The 17,094-nt window shown below is 33.2% G+C and overlaps 3 protein-coding genes across 6 annotated transcripts in view; 1 reads left to right on the forward strand and 2 right to left on the reverse strand.

The window, feature by feature from the left end:
- LOC105122951 (pleiotropic drug resistance protein 1-like) overlaps positions 1–1,264 on the forward strand; it is a 7,578-nt gene extending 6,314 nt beyond the window's left edge. Inside the window, exons 22-25 of the mRNA XM_011022353.1 lie at positions 1–171; positions 270–441; positions 534–788; positions 897–1,264. Of these exons, the coding sequence (XP_011020655.1) occupies positions 1–171; positions 270–441; positions 534–788; positions 897–1,154 (856 nt within the window). The 3' untranslated portion in view covers positions 1,155–1,264. The remainder of the gene's footprint in view (positions 172–269; positions 442–533; positions 789–896) is intronic.
- Positions 1,265–1,340: 76 nt separating this feature from the next.
- On the reverse strand, positions 1,341–6,667 carry LOC105122952 (S15/NS1, RNA-binding protein). 3 transcript variants are annotated; one of them, XM_011022355.1, is made up of 6 exons: positions 5,572–6,667; positions 5,009–5,088; positions 4,395–4,506; positions 2,815–2,867; positions 1,867–2,048; positions 1,341–1,769 (listed from the first exon to the last, which is right to left on the reverse strand). In XM_011022355.1, the coding sequence occupies exons 1-5, from the start codon at positions 6,551–6,553 to the stop codon at positions 1,893–1,895; spliced, it is 1,383 nt and encodes a 460-aa protein (XP_011020657.1). In that variant the 5' UTR covers positions 6,554–6,667; the 3' UTR covers positions 1,341–1,769; positions 1,867–1,892. The 3 variants fall into 3 exon arrangements, with proteins under 3 accessions (XP_011020657.1, XP_011020658.1, XP_011020656.1); XM_011022356.1 differs by having other exon boundaries at positions 1,384–1,723; XM_011022354.1 differs by having other exon boundaries at positions 1,468–2,048; positions 5,572–6,666.
- Positions 6,668–12,107: 5,440 nt separating this feature from the next.
- LOC105122953 (E3 ubiquitin-protein ligase PRT1-like) overlaps positions 12,108–17,094 on the reverse strand; it is a 7,031-nt gene continuing 2,044 nt past the window's right edge. Inside the window, exons 4-9 of one of the 2 annotated variants that reach the window (XM_011022359.1) lie at positions 17,078–17,094; positions 15,712–16,065; positions 15,445–15,621; positions 13,748–13,875; positions 12,794–13,197; positions 12,108–12,216 (exon numbers count right to left, since the gene is read on the reverse strand). In XM_011022359.1, the coding sequence (XP_011020661.1) occupies positions 12,826–13,197; positions 13,748–13,875; positions 15,445–15,621; positions 15,712–16,065; positions 17,078–17,094 (1,048 nt within the window). In that variant the 3' untranslated portion in view covers positions 12,108–12,216; positions 12,794–12,825. Of the gene's footprint in view, positions 12,217–12,245; positions 12,675–12,793; positions 13,198–13,747; positions 13,876–15,444; positions 15,622–15,711; positions 16,066–17,077 lie in introns of those variants that run through there. The other variant, XM_011022357.1, reaches the window with a different exon arrangement.

The following is a 17,094-nucleotide window of genomic DNA, read 5'->3' on the forward strand; positions in this document are numbered from 1 at the left end:
TCATTTCCCTACACGGTATTCAACATCATTTTTCACACAATGTATGGCTTGCTTGTGGAAGCAACATTGGTCATACTGGAGGAACCCACCGTATACTGCCGTGAGATTTCTTTTCACAACCTTTATAGCCTTGATGTTTGGAACGATGTTCTGGGACCTTGGCTCCAAAGTGTAAGTCACGATGAGGAACTCAAAAACAATTTAACAGTTCCGGCTTTGATGGTTTTGCTGCAATCTACCTACTCATCTAATTATCTTACGAACTGTAGGAAAACTACCCAAGATCTTATCAACGCAATGGGTTCGATGTATGCAGCAGTTCTCTTCCTTGGTTTTCAAAATGGAACAGCTGTGCAGCCAGTGGTGGCTGTTGAAAGAACTGTCTTTTACAGAGAAAGGGCTGCTGGAATGTATTCAGCTTTGCCCTATGCCTTTGCACAGGTAAGAGCTCATTAAGCTAGCATCTCAGAATTCCCCTCGTCAAGTAGATTTGTATGGACGTTTCGTTGACCAAACCTCATCTTATGTTGCAGGCCCTGATTGAGCTTCCATATATCTTTGTTCAAGCTGCAGTCTACGGCGTTATAGTTTATGCAATGATTGGATTTGAATGGACTGTTGCTAAGTTTTTTTGGTATCTATTCTTTATGTACTTCACCCTATTATACTTCACCTTCTATGGAATGATGGCTGTAGCTGTGACTCCAAACCACCACATAGCTGCCATAGTTTCCACAGCATTTTATGCAATCTGGAACCTCTTCTCAGGGTTTATAATTCCCCGAACTGTAAGTGTTTGCCATCTTAATAACTTCAAGCATTGAGTTTCCTTCAGTGACTAGTTATCTCGTGGGCTCATATGTTTGTCATTTCTCTGCGTGGTCAATCCATAACAGCGGATACCTATATGGTGGAGATGGTACTACTGGGGATGCCCCGTATCATGGTCCTTGTATGGATTGGTTGTGTCACAATATGGAGATATACAGGAACCCATTACCGCAACTCAAACAGTGGAAGAATATGTCAAGGATTACTTAGGTTTTGACCACGATTTTCTTGGAGTGGTTGCAGCCGTGGTTCTTGGGTGGACTGTCCTCTTTGCCTTCATTTTCGCCTTCTCTATAAAGGCCTTCAACTTCCAGAGACGATAGAAATTTTCTTTGCAGGCTTCAGTTTTATTTTATTTATTACCCTTTGTATGTAAGCAATTGTGGTTCCACAAGCTACAAGCTACACGTTTAATCTCTACGTTTTTCATGAATTTATTTATTACTATTCTATGTTCAATGAAATTTCTCTATACATCGATCAAAAGAAAAGAAGACATTCTTCTTATGCAATAAGATTTCATGATAGATTTATTTTATCATTAATAAAACATGATAATTCTTGCATGCGCTCAAACTTTATAATACTTGCATGCTCTCAAGCTTTACTTCTACTTGTCGTCATTGTCAGATTTACCTCTACAAACACTCCATTCATATTTCAAAAATTTACCCCCCCTCCCAAAGGCTTAATTCTTAACCTTCGACATTACTGAACACTTTTGACAGTACTACAATCTGATCGAGCTAACAGTCGGTCAGCCAACCAACATTCTATTTTAAAACAAACTAGTGTTACCAGCAAATCATACCCTCTAAAGAGATGTGCATCATTCCCTTCTTTAAGTCCCACTAATTCCGTAAATGCAGTGTCCAAGCAATTTCTTCTTTCACTGCAATTGGACTTGAATATTTCAATAACCACAACTTCAATGCAGCCTGTATGAGCATGGCTTGTTTCAGAACAAAAAATTATGAAGGAACAGAACAATTTCTTATACAAAGTTCATACAAAATTGTGGTAAAATCAACTTACAGGTTGCCCTAGTCTGGTTCTGGTCATTATTGTCTAGTCAAGGTCTTGTGATCAGGATTGTCTCGGAGACCAAGTTTTGAAAGAACAAGGCAGTAAGAATCCCAGTCAGTCCTCCGGAGATACTTCAACAACTTCTTCCTCTTTTGAACCATCCCTATAAGACCCTTCCGAGAATGCTTATCCTACAATGTTGTGCGAAAGAATATCAGAACAGCGGCAAAGAAGTTTATCCACTAAACACTTGAATGGGATAAAACAATTCCTCTAAAATAAAAATCACCATGTAGAATGGTCTCAAAGTTGCAGTTCGTAACATCGCATCATTTAGCGAAGGCCATTTGGCAAACGACCATCCAGTTGCACATCAAGAGAGATGAAAATTGGATAGTAGCCAAGGCAACATGAGGTTCCGTGCAATGACCCCACAGAATCCAGTAAAACTTTAGTGTGTTTGGAATTGTGGTGCAGGGTACTTTTTAAAATAACTTTTCAATTAAAAATCAATCAAAATAAATTTTTTTCATATATTGTTTTTTGTTTTGATATCAGCACTTCAAAACCATCAGAAAACACTAAAAAAAACATCAATTTGATGTTTTTTCAAGCCAAAAACACTTGAAAACCTAAAAGCAGAAGCAAATGCACTGATAACTTTCCATTCTGCAAAATACAGATCAAAGGCAAAAAAATGATAATGGGCCCTAAGTTTATGCATCTCAGACATCTGTGTACTTGAAGGAAGAAGTAAATATGTTTCTACAGATGTTGATATAGCAGTTTCTGTCAACTTTCTCTTTGCCGTAATTAGGATAACCACAGTCACAACAAACATTTATCCCTTAACCCTAGTAAAATGGCATGTAAATGTGAATTCAAGGAGCAGGAAGCATCGACACTCCAAGATAATATAATGCAAGAAATAGAGGATTGTTTCAGCTCCAGTTTCACCTTCTTGTTCAGAACTGAAGAGAGATGCTTGATCTTAGTTGTCAGTAGTGCCACTGCAAAACAATCAGAAAAAGGATATAACATAAAGAAGAAAACAATGTGCATGCAAATTTGGTATGTATTAGAAGTTTCAATCAAACCAAATTCTTCCCTTCTGTTGAAAATTGAAAATGAAAACTTGTTTGGAAAAAAATCTCAAATCAGTGCATTTATCAAAGTTTAGATACTTAAATACAAGCGAAAGAAAGTAACCGAAATAAGAGGGGTGAAGAGAGTGAGATCAGGAATCAAGCTTCAAGACCAGCTCACTATAGAACTGGAAACAGCAAATAAATAACTCGATTTTCATATAATTTATGCAACTCACACTGCCATGTGAACTTTCCCACATTGGTTCTGTTAAGAGAATGATACCTACTCGATGCTAGAAAATGGAAATCCATGTTCATTCACGTGTCCCCTGATTATTCTAGGTAACAGCAACTCCATGTCTCTTATCCTTTGTCAGTTCAATAAATCTGCTTGATAATCTAAACCAGTGAATCCTTTAAAGTATCTGATACATGTGACTGCTAAATAATAATTTACAAACTCTAAAAAAATCTGCCTTATAATCCATTTTGAAGCCCAAACGGCCAATCCTTGAAGTATCTGACACATCTGGCTGCTAAATCATAACAAACAAACTCTAAGACGACCTCCTTATTAACAAAAGACTGCCTCGTATTGCAATATTCCAAAAAAGCAAAAAATAAATAAAAAAGAGCAGCAAGATATACACTCACATTTCTTCTTAGGGTATACAAAGACCATGTCCTATTCGAGCATCCAATTCCATCACAACAAACCATCCAAAATTACCATGACCCAAGAGAATCTAATAGTCCATACACTAACTCCAAGAAAGAATCAAGCCCATAAAGGGTGAATAAACAGGCTTGAATGCTTCTATAGATAACACTGATAACCAAGGTTGTAGCTTGTTTCAAGGTCATTGGTTGAGAAATTCGATGACAAGCAGAGCATCCCAAGCCAGAAGACAGACTTGAAGTTGCTTGGGTGCATTTTTTATTTTTTTTCATTTTCAAAAATTTAAGGCCATGCCAGGATCATAACATTTTTCCAGCCATGTTCAAGGTGCAGTACAGGGTTAACTTCTGAGTCAAAACACTAAAAATGGCATTCACAAGAAGAAAAGACAAATAATAGTCCCAGAAGTAGGACACGATTAATACATTTTTTTTTCCTTTTTCACAGCAAGTTAGCATAAGTATTGCACAACCAGAACACATCTTCAATGACCCTTTTGTGAAATTAGCAAAGTATACAGATGCCAAAAATCAGACCACTAAAAATGGAATTCAAAAGAAGACAAATAATAGTCCCAGAAGGTGGACACAATTGCAATTCTTTTCCTTTTTCACAGCAATTTACTTCAGTTAGCTTAAGTATTGCACAACCAGAACACATCCTCGATAACATGCTTGAGAAATTAGCGAAGTATACGGATGCCACAGCACACAGCAATTTGCTTCAGTTTTATATTAATCACAATAAAACCAAAATGGAAAGGCCTTTACCTTGAACACGTGCAGATCCACAGTCTGACTCTGACATTTTAAATTCATCTCTAACTCTTGCAAGCTCAATTTTCATTTTCTCAGAAGAAGACATGTTATCTGGATGGAAATACTGCATAAACCATATATGAAGCCATCAGAGCAGTAAAACACTGAATACTGGTAATAGTGATCAAGAAGAGAACTACTTCATGGAGAATAAACAATTAACGAATATCACTAAACCCATTCAATTGTTTTCATCAGAAAACACGACCTTTCAAAAGGTTGCAGACAAATTTTGTCAACTAAACAAAGGCACTCTGGAATGCAATGCAAAATATGATCCTATATAAAGACCCGGACCAAGTGTCCATGACTCTTAGAAGATGTATTTTTTTGTGCAAGTACGAATTAAAACTAGAAGGATAAGCACATTATAATGCAGGAATACCATATCTTTGTTTGCATCATTGTTAATGTCCCACTAAAAATTTAAGAAAGTGGACATCATAATTAAAGTTGGGCAGCACAAATTGTAAAGTCACCTCAATGTTGCAGAAATAAGGAATCTTGTCAAGGTTCACACTTCCAAACAAAAAGCAAAATTAGTATCAAAAGAAAACTATACTTGCCTTTTCAACTAAGTGCTTCTTTGGAGGCTGCAGCGTTACATTTGAAGCACGTAACTGGCCCATGAGATTCAGTCTCTGAACTGAAACAATAAATTTGACCAGTAAATAGTAAAATAAATATCATCTCTCAATGCATAAAAACAATAGAGAGGAGGCTTGCATGAAGTATCATTTCATGCAAGATAAGAACATGACAATGACAACATTTGCAGAAACATTTAGAAAAAAGAAAAAAAGAAGTTATTTTGCATTCATTTTCTCTCAGGAGATAAATCTAAAGGTTAAACACAGCAAACTGTGTTACAGTCCTAAATTATCACAAATTCAATGCATTCTTCTTCTTGTTTACAGAGCCAAGCCCCAGAAAAGGAGTATATAAACATCTGCTAAAACTTCAGCGACAAATACTTATGCACAAAGTGAAATAGCACTTCTCCAGATCAAGCTAAACAAAAATACTTATCTAACTAAGATCCACTGAAAAACAATATAAGTAGCTATCACCAAAATTCCAACAAACAAACTTAAAAAAATCTCAAGAATCAACACAAAAAAAAAATCACCCGAATTCTTTATAGCCTTCTCATCATTGGACGTTTTCAACTTCACTAAACTCTCCCTCAAATCCCTAAAGGAAACCCCACCAATCCTCGACTCGGTCTCCTTTTCCTCCATTTCCCTCAACTTCCTCAACCTCTCATTCAATTCCTTCAACGTGAACCACCCCTTTTCACCCTTTTTCACCTGTGGCCGCAAACTCCTTAACTTATCTCCCAACTCTCCATGACTATACATTTTCACAAACTCCGTAGTCATTTCACCTTTTGCACTCCCTTCGCCCTCCATTTCCCTCCCAAATACCGCACTCGGCAACCCCCCAGTCCCACCAATTATAGTCGACTTATTCATTGGTTCATTTTCGTTTCCTGGCTTTAGCTTAAAACTCGAAAATGACAATTCCCCAACACGGCCTCTCCCAACCGCGGTATTGTTATTATCGCCACCAACCTTCATCTGCCTCAAACTCTCTCTAATTGCGTCAAATGTTAGCCTCCCTGAAATGGGTTGGTTAGCATTGATACCACCTGATTGAGTGGTTCCACTACCACCCGTCGATCTTGCAAGGACATTTCTTTTATAAAGTTCTTGAAATGAGATCTGTTGCTTAGAAGATGGCTCCTGTGAGGGAGCAGAGTTAGGTTCTCTAGGTGGTGGATCAGAGGATCGAAGCCTGAATTCAGAGAGATTCTTTCTGATTTCATCAAAAGAAGCAATATTGCTTGTGGGTTTTGAGAATGATTGGTTTGTTGAGTACGTGGGTTTACTTGAAGGTGGAGAGTTTGGCCTGTTTTCAGGGTTTTGTTGCTTAAGACTGGCTTTGACATCATTGAAATAGCTAGACAGGGAGGACTTTTGCTGTTGCTGTTGCTGGGGTTCGGAAACAGAGGGGTCATCTGATGGGGTTGTGGAAGAGGAAGAGAACAGGTGGATTAGAAAAGGGTTAGAGAGGGATCTGTGTCTGGGTCTCGAAAGAGAGAGAGCCATTACAAGTGGACAAGGAAGGTGAGGGACTTTTAAGATGACGGGGGTTTTCTGAGAGTGAAGAAGCGGAGGAGAAAAGTGAATAGGGTTTATTGAGGGATTTGTGCTTTGATGGCTCAGACCGGGTTTAATGGGAGTTGGACCGGGTTTGAGGATGGAGCTTTGAGGATTTGTTTGTTATCAGATTCACTTGTTAATGTATGCATATGATAGGATGCTAATCTAGCCTTAAAACAATTATAGGACTCCTATGTTTTTTAACTTAAAGAATATTAATAATGGATTACAAGATGAAATTTGAACTTAATACCTCATCTTTATAAGATTACCATTGAAAAAAAAATAATTGGCATGGTAAAATACATATATTACTAAACATATTATATTATACTCTTCATAGAATAATATAGTTATTTTTTCACCTTTTTAATAAAATAATTTTGTTATTTTTCCCCTCTTATCTCTTTTAGTTTTTTTTTATTTGACCAATTTATTATTATATTATTAATTAGAGATAAATTTATCTTTATAATTTTAAAACACACAGTAAAATAACTTCTAAATCCTTAAAAATAAACAAAAATAAAGAGTTGATCGAGAGTGATTTGGTCTCTAAATCTTTAAATGTACAGTGAAATGACTTATATATCCTTGAAGGCTAAAAAAGCTAAAGAGATGTCAATGTCAACTGGATTTTTTTCTTTTTTAAAGCACAACACGGAAACAAGCCTACTCTCAAAGGCGGAAAAGAAAAAATCACATGTTGAGGGGGTATTTTCATCTTTTAAAGTTGGTTTTCCTCCTATTTAAATGAAGGGTAAAGGGTGATTTGATTTTATTTATTAATTAGGATATTAATTGAGAAGGAAATTATTAGCACATACATAACACATATCGAGTATAATTTGTCATGTTTTTAAACAATACATGTGGTGTAGTTCCATGCCCAAACACTACCTTCAGGAGAGACTTTAGAAGCAATACATCGTCTTCTTTACAACGATGTTGCGCATGCTACTAGAAAAAAAATGGGTTAATTTTTTTTTTCTTTTCCTCTTATCTCTTTCTTCTTCTTGCAAGATATAAAGGTGTACTATTATTTATGTTTTTTTATATTCAATTTTGTTTTTATTTTATTAGTTGCTAGTTTTTTATTGTTTTTCCTTCACTTTCATCCTTGTCATTTGATTTTTATACTAAATTTAATTTTTATTTTTTTGATTGTTATTTATTAATTTTTATCCTTTTCTTAATTGAATTTTATTTTCAATTTAATCACTTAACATTTGATTTTTTTTTATTTTTACATCAAATTTGTTCCTTATTCTTTTGATTTTTTAAATCATTTTTCTAATTGAATTTTGTTTTCAATTTAATCCATTATCATCTGATTTCATTTAATTTTTATATCAAATTTAGTTCTCATTCTTTTTATTATTATTTCTTTTGTCTTGGAGCCTTTTTTTTTGTTACATTTTTTTTTCAAATTCACCCCTCGTTATTTTGTTGATTTATAATTTTGCTTCTTTATTTTTTAAAGTTTACCTTATATGAGGTTAGTTTATAACTTATGACTAAGGTGACGGGTTTTGCAAGTTCTCACAGGTTGAATTTGATATATTTTTTAGGTCTTTTTTTAAAATTGAATTTTTTCTGCCTTTATCCTTATACATTTGATTTATTAAAAAAAATTAATTTTTTTCTATCAAGTTATCTCGATTCTATGTCCGTGATAACGGGATTAACAGATTGACATGAATTTTTTTCACTATTTTTTTATTTATATATTTTTTTTAATTTTACCCTTGAGTATTGAGTTAATTGATAATTAAGCTTCATGTTTTTATTTGGTTTGTTTTCAACAAGGTTACCCCAATTTCACAACCGAACATACTAACTCAGATGAGTTCATTTTTTTTTTAATCTTTTTTATGTTGTTAATATTTTTTTGTTTATATATTTTTTATTATTTCAATTATCAAGTTTATTAAATTTAGTCAAGTCAATGACTCAAATCTTAAGTTATTTTTATTTTTTTACAAGTATTTGTCTTACCTTGATATATTTTTCTATTGTTTTGCATTTGAAAAATCCAGATAGGTTCACTATGTAACATGTGCATCCTGTCTAGTTAAACCTAAACCTACTGATTAATTCAAGACTTTGCCTTAAGTCTTAACGTGCCCGTTGATGTATTTCCATTATTATATTATAGGTTATGTTTATTTTTTCTTTCATTTGAGAGAGTTTTGGCTTAATAGATTGGCATATGTTATTTTATATTTGTATTTAAACTTGAATTCCCTGTTACAAGAACGATTTATAATTTTTATAACACTAAAAAGAGGAGTCCCTTGTTTACGATCTATTTTGGAGTTGATTTAATTTCGAAGTATAGGAAACCATTTAAGCAAAAATAATAACCAAACAAGAATTTTATGCTCAAATCAGTTTATAATTTTCCTGTAAACTATAGCTTATCATTTTTTATAAGCAAAGGGATTTCTCGAGTTTTTCTACAAAAATAAAACAGTAGCTTAAAAATATTCCTAGACTAGGATATTTAACATTTATTTTTCAAAATAGCATAGTTTTATGTTATAAATAGGTCAGATTTAGTGACTCACTTCGACACACATATCATATTTTCCTAGCCTTTTAACTTTTTAATAAAAAATCAACAATCTGAATAAGTTATATTTAATATAACTCACAACCAATTCAACATAAATCCCACAACATGTAATTTCATTTCAAGTCAATTCATAATCAAAGAAAAAAACTCAATTAATTTATTATATAAATAAAAAATAAAATTATATTTTTTATTTATAAACTGAGTTTATTAATTATAAAATGACTTGAAATGAAATTGAATTACATGTTATGTGTTGAATTGGCTATAAATTGTGTTGAATATGACTCGTTGAGTTTGTTAACTTTTTAGGTAAAGAGTTGAAAAATAGAAAAATTATTATAGTATAGCGTGTAGCGTGAATAAAACTAGAGTTCTTAAGTTTAAGGTTATAGATCTAAGATATAGATAAATTTAAAGAAAATCTCTTATATTTTATAAAATTTGAACAATAGTTTGAATGTTTTTCTAGAAATAAACTAGATATCCCTATTTATATTAGCTTTAGACCTAGAATCCTTATAGAAAAAAGAATTTCTTATTAAAACCTAAATAATTAATAGAATCTATCTAGTATTATGATTGCTAAATAATAAAATATTAATTAAATTAAAAGTTCTAAGCTAATAATGAAAACAAATCTAAATATAATAAGATAAATAAAAATAATCTTGCACAATAACTTCTAAGTCTTTTTTAAAGACCTTCTTAGAATTTCATCATCATGAAATTTTAACATGATAGAAAACCAAGACCTAAATCCCAACTTAATCCAATGATTGGATTAAAAATTATACTTCATTTACCAAACTACATCTTGAACTCTTTTTAAACTCCTAAAAATCTCAATCATTAATGAAATAATACAATATACATTATTAAGCCAGGAATATTAAAGAAAGTTACCCATGTCAATTCCTTTTACTTTTGACAAACTCTCTTTCGAGTTAACTGTTATAAATTAAACTATTTCACTCTAAACGAATAGATATTTTAAATATAACATTGTCGCTAATGTATGTATGAGATATGTTGTTTTAGGTATCTTAAATCCAATTTTAATAAAAATATATTCATACAAAATTTTTTAATCTAAGCAAAACTTCTGAAGACCTAAAAAATCAACCTTATATAAAAATTATTTTTGTGATGATGACAACTTTAGTTGACATGTTTGGTCATCCTTAACAATAATGTCTTAACCATTAGCTAATTTGATAATTTCATGATATAGATTTAACATGGATAACTTTAGTTTTTAGTTGATGTGATTGGTCATCTTTAACAATGATGTCTTAACCATTAGCTAATTTGATAATTTTATAATATTGATCTAACATGGATAATCTTAGTTTGAATGACACATCCACACTTAAAGTCTATTTTTATATCAACTTCAACATCTTGAACAATTTTAACAACTTATTTTAGCTTTTAGTGCTTTAAGATTTTGAGAATCACTACATTATACTAATTTAAGAGTTTCTTTGCTTTTTTCTTTACCATTAGTAAATAAAATATTGACAAGTAGAGTAGTATTTATTGCAATGTTGTGGTTATCACTGAGGTGATATTGAAATTGTCTATTTTGAAGAAATAGCACTTCCTCTGTATATTTCTTTCTTGCTATTTAAGAAGGTTTTAAAGAAAATAAATAATAACAATCTATTTATTTATCTACCTAATATACTCTTCATAATTATCTTGTATTAACTCCATAATTAATTATTATCTCAAATCTTATCACGATGGAATTAAAAGCATACTGATACGAGTTATAAAATCTACAAAATAAAACCATCTCTTTAGCACCGTAAAAAAGTTTGTAAATGACAAATCCTACTTTTAATTGTAAAGAATCTTATTAAAATAAAAATAAACTTCCAATTCTGTCAACCAATTAATAAATCTTTTCTTCAAAAAATTTTCATCATAGAAAAGAATCTTGTCAAATTCAAAAATAATTCTATGATTTGGCCTATCTTAAAATAAATCTCCAAATAAATTCCTCTTATCTTCATAATTCATGTTTGTGTTACTTATTAGTCAAGTTAGATATGTCATAAACGATCTAGTTTATGCTCTTAAGCCTGCACAATACCCTTGAAAGCCTACACTCTTGCATTGTGAAAATGGGTTATTATCATTTTCATTCATTAAAGAAATCAACTTACTTTGATGTCAATTAATGCAACCTATAGCATAGATAAAACTAGAGTTTTCAAACCCTAAAGCTACATATTTAAATTGTAGATAAGTTTATAAAAAAAAACTCTAGTATTTTATAAAATCTGAATGTTCTCCTAAAAATAAACTAGAAATCCTTATAGAAAAAAATTTCTTGCTAAAGCTTTACTAACTAATAGAATCGTCTAGTATTTAGGATTCTTAAAAAATTAAAAAATTAATTAAAAATTCTAAACTAAGTAGGAAAAAATATCAATGGTGTCTTGGACTTTTCTTTAACTTCTCAATACCTAAAAATCTTAAAAATTAATAAAATAATGCCATAAATATTATTAGGCTAAGAATATCAAAGAAAACTCATGTCATGCTACTAGTAGAAGCAAGTATTTATTTAACAATGTCAGTTTGGATGTTTTCTAGTCACTACTATTTAAAAAAAATTAAGAATTTCTCTCACAGTTTAGAGACATGAATTCTTTTTAAATAACAATTAAAAAAACAATGCACAATTCAACGTACAGTAGAGTAATCGGGGCAACTTTAAAACCATGAGGATTCTTAGGGGCGTGGAATTTCATGCAAGATGACTGTCTAATAGCTATCAGAACAGAGCAGGGGAAGTCATCCAGCTCACTCCACTTTGGCTGGAAAAAACAAAATGGCACGGGATCCAAAACAGCTTTAGAAATGTCTTCGTCTCATCTTAAAGTTCGAGCTGTACCTGAAACAACATCACCCGACAACAATACCATCGACGTTCTATTCAACAGATTATTTCTGAATGATATCCCTACGATGACAGCAGCTGTAACCAGCCCAACATGCCCAGAAGGGAAGCAATTATCTGCATCAAAACAGTTACAAAGTGCCAAGTACTGAAAAACAGGCCCCAATATTTAAACAACATCGCAATCTATGTTTTTACAACTGAAATTTATGATAGTAATACAAGTATATGCAGTGCCCTTGATGTTAATATCTTGTGGTTTTGTTGGGTGTATTGTTAATATATTGTGGTTTTTTGTTGGTGTAATAGATTCAAGTGCCCATTTCATATGGAAGATGTGAGATGTGATAATGAAGAGGCCATTTATGCTGCCAAAGAAACTTCTTGGTAGACCACATTGCTTTCTAGCTTCAAACAAAGTAGAGCTGGAAAAAGATACATTTTGAATGTGTTATCTTTTGAATTCAAAGCTTATTGCCATGCATGCGAAGTGTGGGGATGCGGAATTTGCGAGTTCCATCTTCAAGAAAGTCCAAAACCCCAACCCTTTTGTATTAGTATGATTGTTTAGGCATCTGCATTCAATGACAGGTGTGGGAACAGTTAGATTTCCCAAATTTTCAAAAGCAGATCTGCATGCAACCCAGCCATTATAAAATTTGAAAGGGTTACAGAAATGTGTTGCTGGTGGTACCTCGTCAATTTTCTCTAGTCAAAGCTGATGATCTAGGAGACATTAGGATCATCTTCTTGATCTGGTGCAACATCGACGGACAAAACCAAAGCAGAAACTTCTAACAAATCATTAGAACCATCCTCTACATCCTGTAGAGCATCATCTGACAAGACTTGAGCAAGAAAATCATGTCCATCATCATCTGAGTCATCTGTGTCATCAGACTGATCAAGATTCAGCATGTATATATATTCACCAATGCCCTGTGGCTGCACAATCTCAAAATTGTGCTCTGGTTTATGCTGCTGATTAAATCGGCCTGACACTCCAGAGGGATTGTTGTAGCATGATTCACACATGTCAAAACCTATTTTCTCTGAACAGTCTTTGCATTTGTACCTCTCCCCAATTATTGGTATCATCTGTTATGAAAGTTCAAAGCTTTTAATTCACTAATAGAGTACTTCCATAATGAAAATGACATGCTAGACCAGTTTGCACTGGCATTGTGCCAATACTACATGTATTGTAAAAAGAAACTGAACTGTCTATCAGTACTTGATGTACTTACTATGAACATTTACCATCTTTCGTTGCATAAAGTAACAAAAACCCAGTTTAGGATGACAGTAGCATTTACATTGCTGGCTAAATAAAAATTATATGTTCCTCTAATAAGAATGGCATGTCTAAGAAGAGATTTTGGAGAAGGGAGTTCATTTCTGTTGAGCAATTGATGAGAATAACCACAAAAATAGACACAGTGAGGGCAAGTAAGAGATTTTCTGAGGATAGATACAGTAACAAGTAAGAAAATGTCATCCTAATTCTGAGCATGCATTCAATAGAAGTGCCAAGCCTTCTAAAGGAAATTATGCACCTGAGATTGAAATTTGTTCATAAATAAATTATGAGCTACTTTTGCAATTATCAAACAGATAGACAAGGGGAACTGAAGATGAACAACATTACCCCACAAGAATCACAACCAAATCCAATGTGAACCTTGGGTCCATTGCCAAATATCCATGATGAATAGACCTTAGCAGGTACTGACGATGACTGTGTAGCTAATTGTTGAGTTTGTGCTGAACTTGAACCTGAAGTCAAGGTACAGTCAATGCAAATGGCACACAGAATTAAAATTGCAATACAAGAATACTTTAAAATGTGAACTAATTCAAGGAGGATCACCAACCAACAGATGCTGATGCAAACAAGTTGACAGGCCCTCAATGCGCAAGGGCCCAAAACAAAATTTGCATGTGTTTGCATAAACTGTTTGAGATCTAAAGGGATAGGTTAGAATCCCATTGGCATTCTAGTAAAATGTGAAAATGGTAGGGTTGTCGTAAAGTCAATCTTACATGGCTTGGCTTCAATTACTCCTTTCCTTTCCCTATTGACTGACTTGTGAAGAAGGATCCTTCAAGTTTAGAAAGGGCAATCGTGCAACCATTTTAGGTGTCATATACTATTTTTCTTTTAGATTGCTGTGCTACTGTGAACACATTCACATCATGTTTAAATGTGTGCAATTTGGCTATTGGAGTATTTTTCATCCATTTTCAATTACAAAACATTCATGCTCTTAGCTTTCCATGCTAGAGCAAGCAAGAAAGCCACATGCAAACATGATGTGCAGGCACACACATGCACCCACACACACAACGCCCAAGTACAAGATGTGGATATTGAGAGAAAAATCCGAGTGACATGTAAAGGAACGGAATGGAGTTATTTGTCAGAATATGTATGCAAAACCAATTTGGGAGAAAAACAAATGGAAAAAAAGGTTGAGACAGTTCGAACGTACAATTCATCACATTACATGCCAATGTTGGTTCAAAAGCCAACTACCTATTCTTTCAATGACCATCACCTTGCTTATGGTCCTTAGATATAAATATAGACATGCATTTAATGAAAAGCTCAATCACAGATCAGTTTATTTTTCTGCAAGAAGGTTGTCTTTGCTTCAAGAATTACAAAGCAAAAAAAAAGCAACAAAACTGACAATCTGATAGATAGAGAATGACTGGTTTTACTTACATTATATAGTTCATCATCCAGTCCCATTTCAAAGAAAAAAAAAATTGATCATACCAACCAATAAACATCATTCAAAAAGTTCTAAGCAAAACACAAGCATTTTTTTTCTTTTTTTTTGCATTCTAGAAATAAATTTTGATGGATAATGTGTTATCTGCAAAATAATTCGTTTAGTGAAGTTGATCAGTAAAATAATACACTCTACAAAACTTCATTGCTTGTTTTGTGTTCACAAGTGAAAATTTTGAGGAGATTTAGGTTATCTTTGGGCATTCTTAGAATGATTTTGTGAACCTCAATTTAATATCCTTAGATGCATTTCTTTTAAAATTCTTTCCTTTATTTATCGTTTTAGCCTAGAGAACCTATCACCAATACAATTTTGTTAAAAAGACATCTAAGGTTTTTTCCTTATTTGACCCAGAAATTTTTCCTTCTTTGGTCTATCAACAGGTTAATTTGCTTAAGTTTTACCCCAAAAAAGAATAGTGTAACTTAATAGAAAATTTATATTTCAAGAAAGTTACTTTAATAACCCATTTTCAGATTTGGAAACGAATCCCAAACACTAACAAGAGGAAATGATAAGCTATAAGTTAAAGGTTTTGCATACTGACAATCAGTTTGTTTGGCAAAAGCTTCTCGTCTCTCTGCATATATTTCAGAAAACTGCTCCTCCAAAAAATGCTCTAGGACTAAACAAACACTCGGGATCCCATTTGGATGCAAACTTTGACAAACTTGACACCTAGGAATCCCTTGCATGGGATTGGCAATACAAGATTCACAATACACTGCACAAAGAAGAAATTAGATTGAGTAATTGATAGTAATAATTTATTTCTTTTGTTTTCAATGAGTAAATGCAGCTTAATAGAGATTACCATGGCCACAATTAAGAACCACTGGTTGAAACAGCAATTTCTTGCATTCAGCACACAGCAAGTCAGCAACAGAGGCCTGAATCTTAATTCCACGTCCAAACTCTGTCCCAATCAAGTTGCAATTTTCAATGGCTGCATTTGTAGTTCCATCAGATCTACTTGATAGTGTTGATGGCACAATTTTCATATTTTCCTCTCTATGAGCAATTGCTTTTGGAGAATAACACAACTTATTTTGAGGATGAATGGGGAAATGCTGAGAATAGCTTGGGAAATCCAGCTCTTCACCAGAATGTGATCCAAATGGATGATGAACAAACTGAGGTGAAAAGCGGCCACCTTTCTTTTCTTCTTCTGCACAACCGAATAAGAAAATATAGCATCAGTCTGTTTCAAATGACATTATCAGTCAGAATGTTAATAAGTAAAACCACTAAAGATGTTCAGCACAGTGGTGGTGTTTTTAAGGGTTGCACTTGAGTGTGATCAATGGAAGGTCTAAGGCACCTAATAAAATGAAAGGAATGTGCAAAGAGCAATTGCAAAGGGGCAAGAAGATTCAACCCTCCAAAATCTGTTCCTGTAAAAATATAAATAGTCATGTGAATTGCCTTCAAAAGGCTCTGCTTCTATTCCTTTCAACCACAAGGAAGCAAGAACATGTGCAACTGTTCATTAGCAACACCACTTTGCAGATATAGGATGATTATAACTAAATTCACTGGCCATTTGAGCACTAAAAGAAAGAAATGACACAGCAAAATAAGTTTTCGTTCTCTTTCTTTAGCAAAATGAAGAGATGCCTTAATATTGTACAAAGAAAAGGCAAATGGCAGATTTACAGTACGTCAGAGAGAGAGAGAGAGAGAGAGAGAGCAGACAGTTTGGGGAGGTGGAACAGGTAATTCAAATATAAAATTTACCGAAAAGCTTTTCAACAATTACAAGACCATTTTAAGACTTTTTTCAAGTAAGGAAAACAGTTTTATCTACTGTTCTTAAAATTAATCAGCAGCTATTTTTCTTTCCCTTCAATAACATAAGCGGAATCAGTCCACATGTCCAGCCAAAACAAACAATTTGGTTTCAATCTTTGTAACTCTTTCTCAGCCAAATTTGGGCCAGAATTGCAAAGCAAGTACAGGAATTAGTATCATAGCAAAAGAGTGTATGCTGTACGAGTGGTTCTCCTCTGGAAACCAACGACTGCATTTCATATACACTTGCTAGCACTGGGATGTTCTAACATTCTTGATTGGCTAGTTGTAAATGGCCCAAGACCAAAAAACAGTGAAACTAATAAATCAAAATTAGAAATTCAAGCAATAAGAACAAAGAAAAAGAAACGGATATGAAAGATATTTACCGCCCACTTCTCTTTCC

The sequence above is a fragment of the Populus euphratica genome, unplaced genomic scaffold (assembly GCF_000495115.2).
Source record: "Populus euphratica unplaced genomic scaffold, PopEup_1.0 scaffold8.1, whole genome shotgun sequence".
Classification (NCBI taxonomy): domain Eukaryota; kingdom Viridiplantae; phylum Streptophyta; class Magnoliopsida; order Malpighiales; family Salicaceae; genus Populus; species Populus euphratica.

What these genes read in the sequence shown, in the direction of transcription:
- LOC105122952 (XM_011022355.1), bottom strand. Translation starts at nt 6,553, where the DNA reads ATGGCTCTCTCTCTTTCGAGACCCAGACACAGATCCCTCTCTAACCCT. An exon ending in AGAAGCACTTAGTTGAAAAG is followed by an intron (nt 4,507 to 5,008) that starts GCAAGTATAGTT and finishes TGGTTTATGCAG; the next exon opens with TATTTCCATCCAGATAACAT. An exon ending in TGGATCTGCACGTGTTCAAG is followed by an intron (nt 2,868 to 4,394) that starts GTAAAGGCCTTT and finishes ATTGTTTTGCAG; the next exon opens with TGGCACTACTGACAACTAAG.